Genomic DNA, 2,112 nt, shown 5'->3' with positions numbered 1-2,112 from the left:
TCGTTTAACTTGTTGGGATTCGATGTGTCGACTCATCGTTTAACTTGTTGGGACATGTTGGACTGGATGTTGTTGTTTGTTGTGTGATAACCGGTCCTGTGTCTGTAGGTGTGCTCGTTCGGCAGCCGTTCTCTGGGTCACGGCATTTACACGTTCGACAGGAGGCTCCACCACGCCAGGTGGGCTCTCAGCAGCATGCTGGAGCAGCACATCAGCGCCCACCTCTGGAAGTAAGCCTCCGGATCGTTACCCCTCCTGATTTAAGTCATTCTTTCTGTTCTTCCTGTTAATCTCCAGACCTGCTTTGCTCTACTTTTCATCTCTGAATATTTTTACAGGTTCGTTTAGATTTGAAACAGATTTAGTTTTCCTTTGTTTCTCAGTGGATCCTTTTTTCTGACTCTTCCAGAAAAATACCTCAAGCCACAGAGCTGCTGTCACCGACTTCCTTGGCCAAGTCCATCAGCTCTTCCTCTCCTGTCTCCATAGCAACCTCCTCCACCTTCCATTCTAAGGTCCGTGCAGGAAGCCATATAAGCTCTTCTCTTAAAAACGCCTCATCGTCTCCGAGCCGTGGACCGGGCAGACTGCCGGCAGCCGTGCAGTCGGAGAACTCTGGCGCCGGCTTTGCTGGTCCCCATCCCACGTCCGGGGGCAGGCCCGGCGTGGTCCGTCAGGGGGGAGGGGCCAGAGCCAAGAATCCTGTGGGGCGTCCCAGCAAACAGATGCTGAAGCTGCGCGAGGAGGCCGCTGCGGCCGCCGCCTTCCGCAAACGAAAAGCTCCGTCCCAGGAAGGAGAGCACTCGGGCCCCGAGAGGAACTGCATCGTCCTGCAGGACCGGGGCCCCCCACCTTCTACCGTCTCCTCCTCATCATCTTCCTCCTCTTCCAAAGTCCCCCCCTCATCTCTGCTCCCTCATGGTCAGACCAATGGAACCCTTTCCCCTGGTAAGCCCCGCCCTCAGCCTCCCGCCTCAGACTCCCCCGCTGCCAAGGCAGTATGGACGTACAAACGGACCCACCCCCCTCTGAGCCACTCCTCTCCTCCAGACCCCTCCTCTGCTAGCAACTCCCACAGTCGGACCGGCGTGGGCGACTCGGGAACGCACGGGCCGGGGAGTGGGAGGACATTTCTAGAACATCAGGGACTGAAGAAACGAAAGGTGGGGGCTGTAGAGGAGCACCCCCCCTCGTCCAAACTCTCATCGCAGCGCCTTCCTTCCTCCTCCTCTAGCTCCGCCCCCTCCTCCTCGCCATGCTCCGGTTTCTACCCCTGGAAGGACAGTAAGAGCAGCGGCCTGGAGGGGGACATGGAGAAGAAGCTGGGCATACAGAAGGTGGGTTTGATCAAACTTTCTCTGAGCAGCGTCGTTAGCGCTCGTTAGCGCCGCGATGTCCCTCTGAGTCACTCATCGCTGTCGGGTAGTGTAGCCTATGGCGAGAGCGCCGCTGTGACAACAGATCCCATAATGCTTTGTGAGGAGAGCTCTCCATGCAGAGCATGCTTTTTCTATTTTTCAGAGAACCGCGGTGAGAAAGGTGAGCTTCAGCGACTGGCTGAAACCGTAGCTCACCACAGAAAGAAAAAGATCGCTAACGGGACGAGCGTGTAGGACGGCCTTACGTAAACAGATCACCAGGATGATCGACAGTTAGGAGGACCGATCATTTAGATGATCCACCTGGACATAAAAGATCCTCCTCTATAAATGGTTATTTTGAAATCTCAGACAATTTTTGTCATGGTTCATTTAACAAGACCAAGAGACATTTAATTTTTTTGCTGCAGCATTTCATTCATGTGGCCATTATATGTTTATAGTAATAGCTAGCAAGCAGAAGTTAGCACTTTCTCAAACAAAGGTTCCAATAATGTTCTCCAACAATAGACTTTAGACAAGCAAGCTTTCAAGGTCATTAAAAACCTAAACCCACAGCCAGACGTCACAACCTCTGGATCGGCGCAGTATTCATTGGTTAAGCCCCCGTCTCGCCGTGCCGATTTAGCCAGCATATGCCAGACGTCCCAGAATCCCCTCAAACTGACCTGCATAAAAAGATTTCTTTGATCGCGGTATTAACCTAGCTGCTCCCCACCCGCCAAAAAAAAGA

General features: G+C 53.3%; 1 protein-coding gene across 1 annotated transcript in view; it reads left to right on the top strand.

Annotated features, from left to right (window-relative positions):
* atxn7l2 (ataxin 7-like 2) overlaps positions 1-2,112 on the top strand; it is a 22,954-nt gene that overhangs the window by 17,529 nt on the left and 3,313 nt on the right. Inside the window, exons 7-8 of the mRNA XM_015403260.1 lie at positions 109-230; positions 410-1,337. Coding sequence (XP_015258746.1) covers positions 109-230; positions 410-1,337 — 1,050 coding nt within the window. The remainder of the gene's footprint in view (positions 1-108; positions 231-409; positions 1,338-2,112) is intronic.

Source organism: Cyprinodon variegatus, unplaced genomic scaffold, assembly GCF_000732505.1.
Source record: "Cyprinodon variegatus isolate N-32 unplaced genomic scaffold, C_variegatus-1.0 Scaffold1474, whole genome shotgun sequence".
NCBI classification, from domain to species: domain Eukaryota; kingdom Metazoa; phylum Chordata; class Actinopteri; order Cyprinodontiformes; family Cyprinodontidae; genus Cyprinodon; species Cyprinodon variegatus.
Note: the sequence above shows the minus strand (reverse complement) of the source record. Positions and strands in the feature narration are given on the sequence as shown.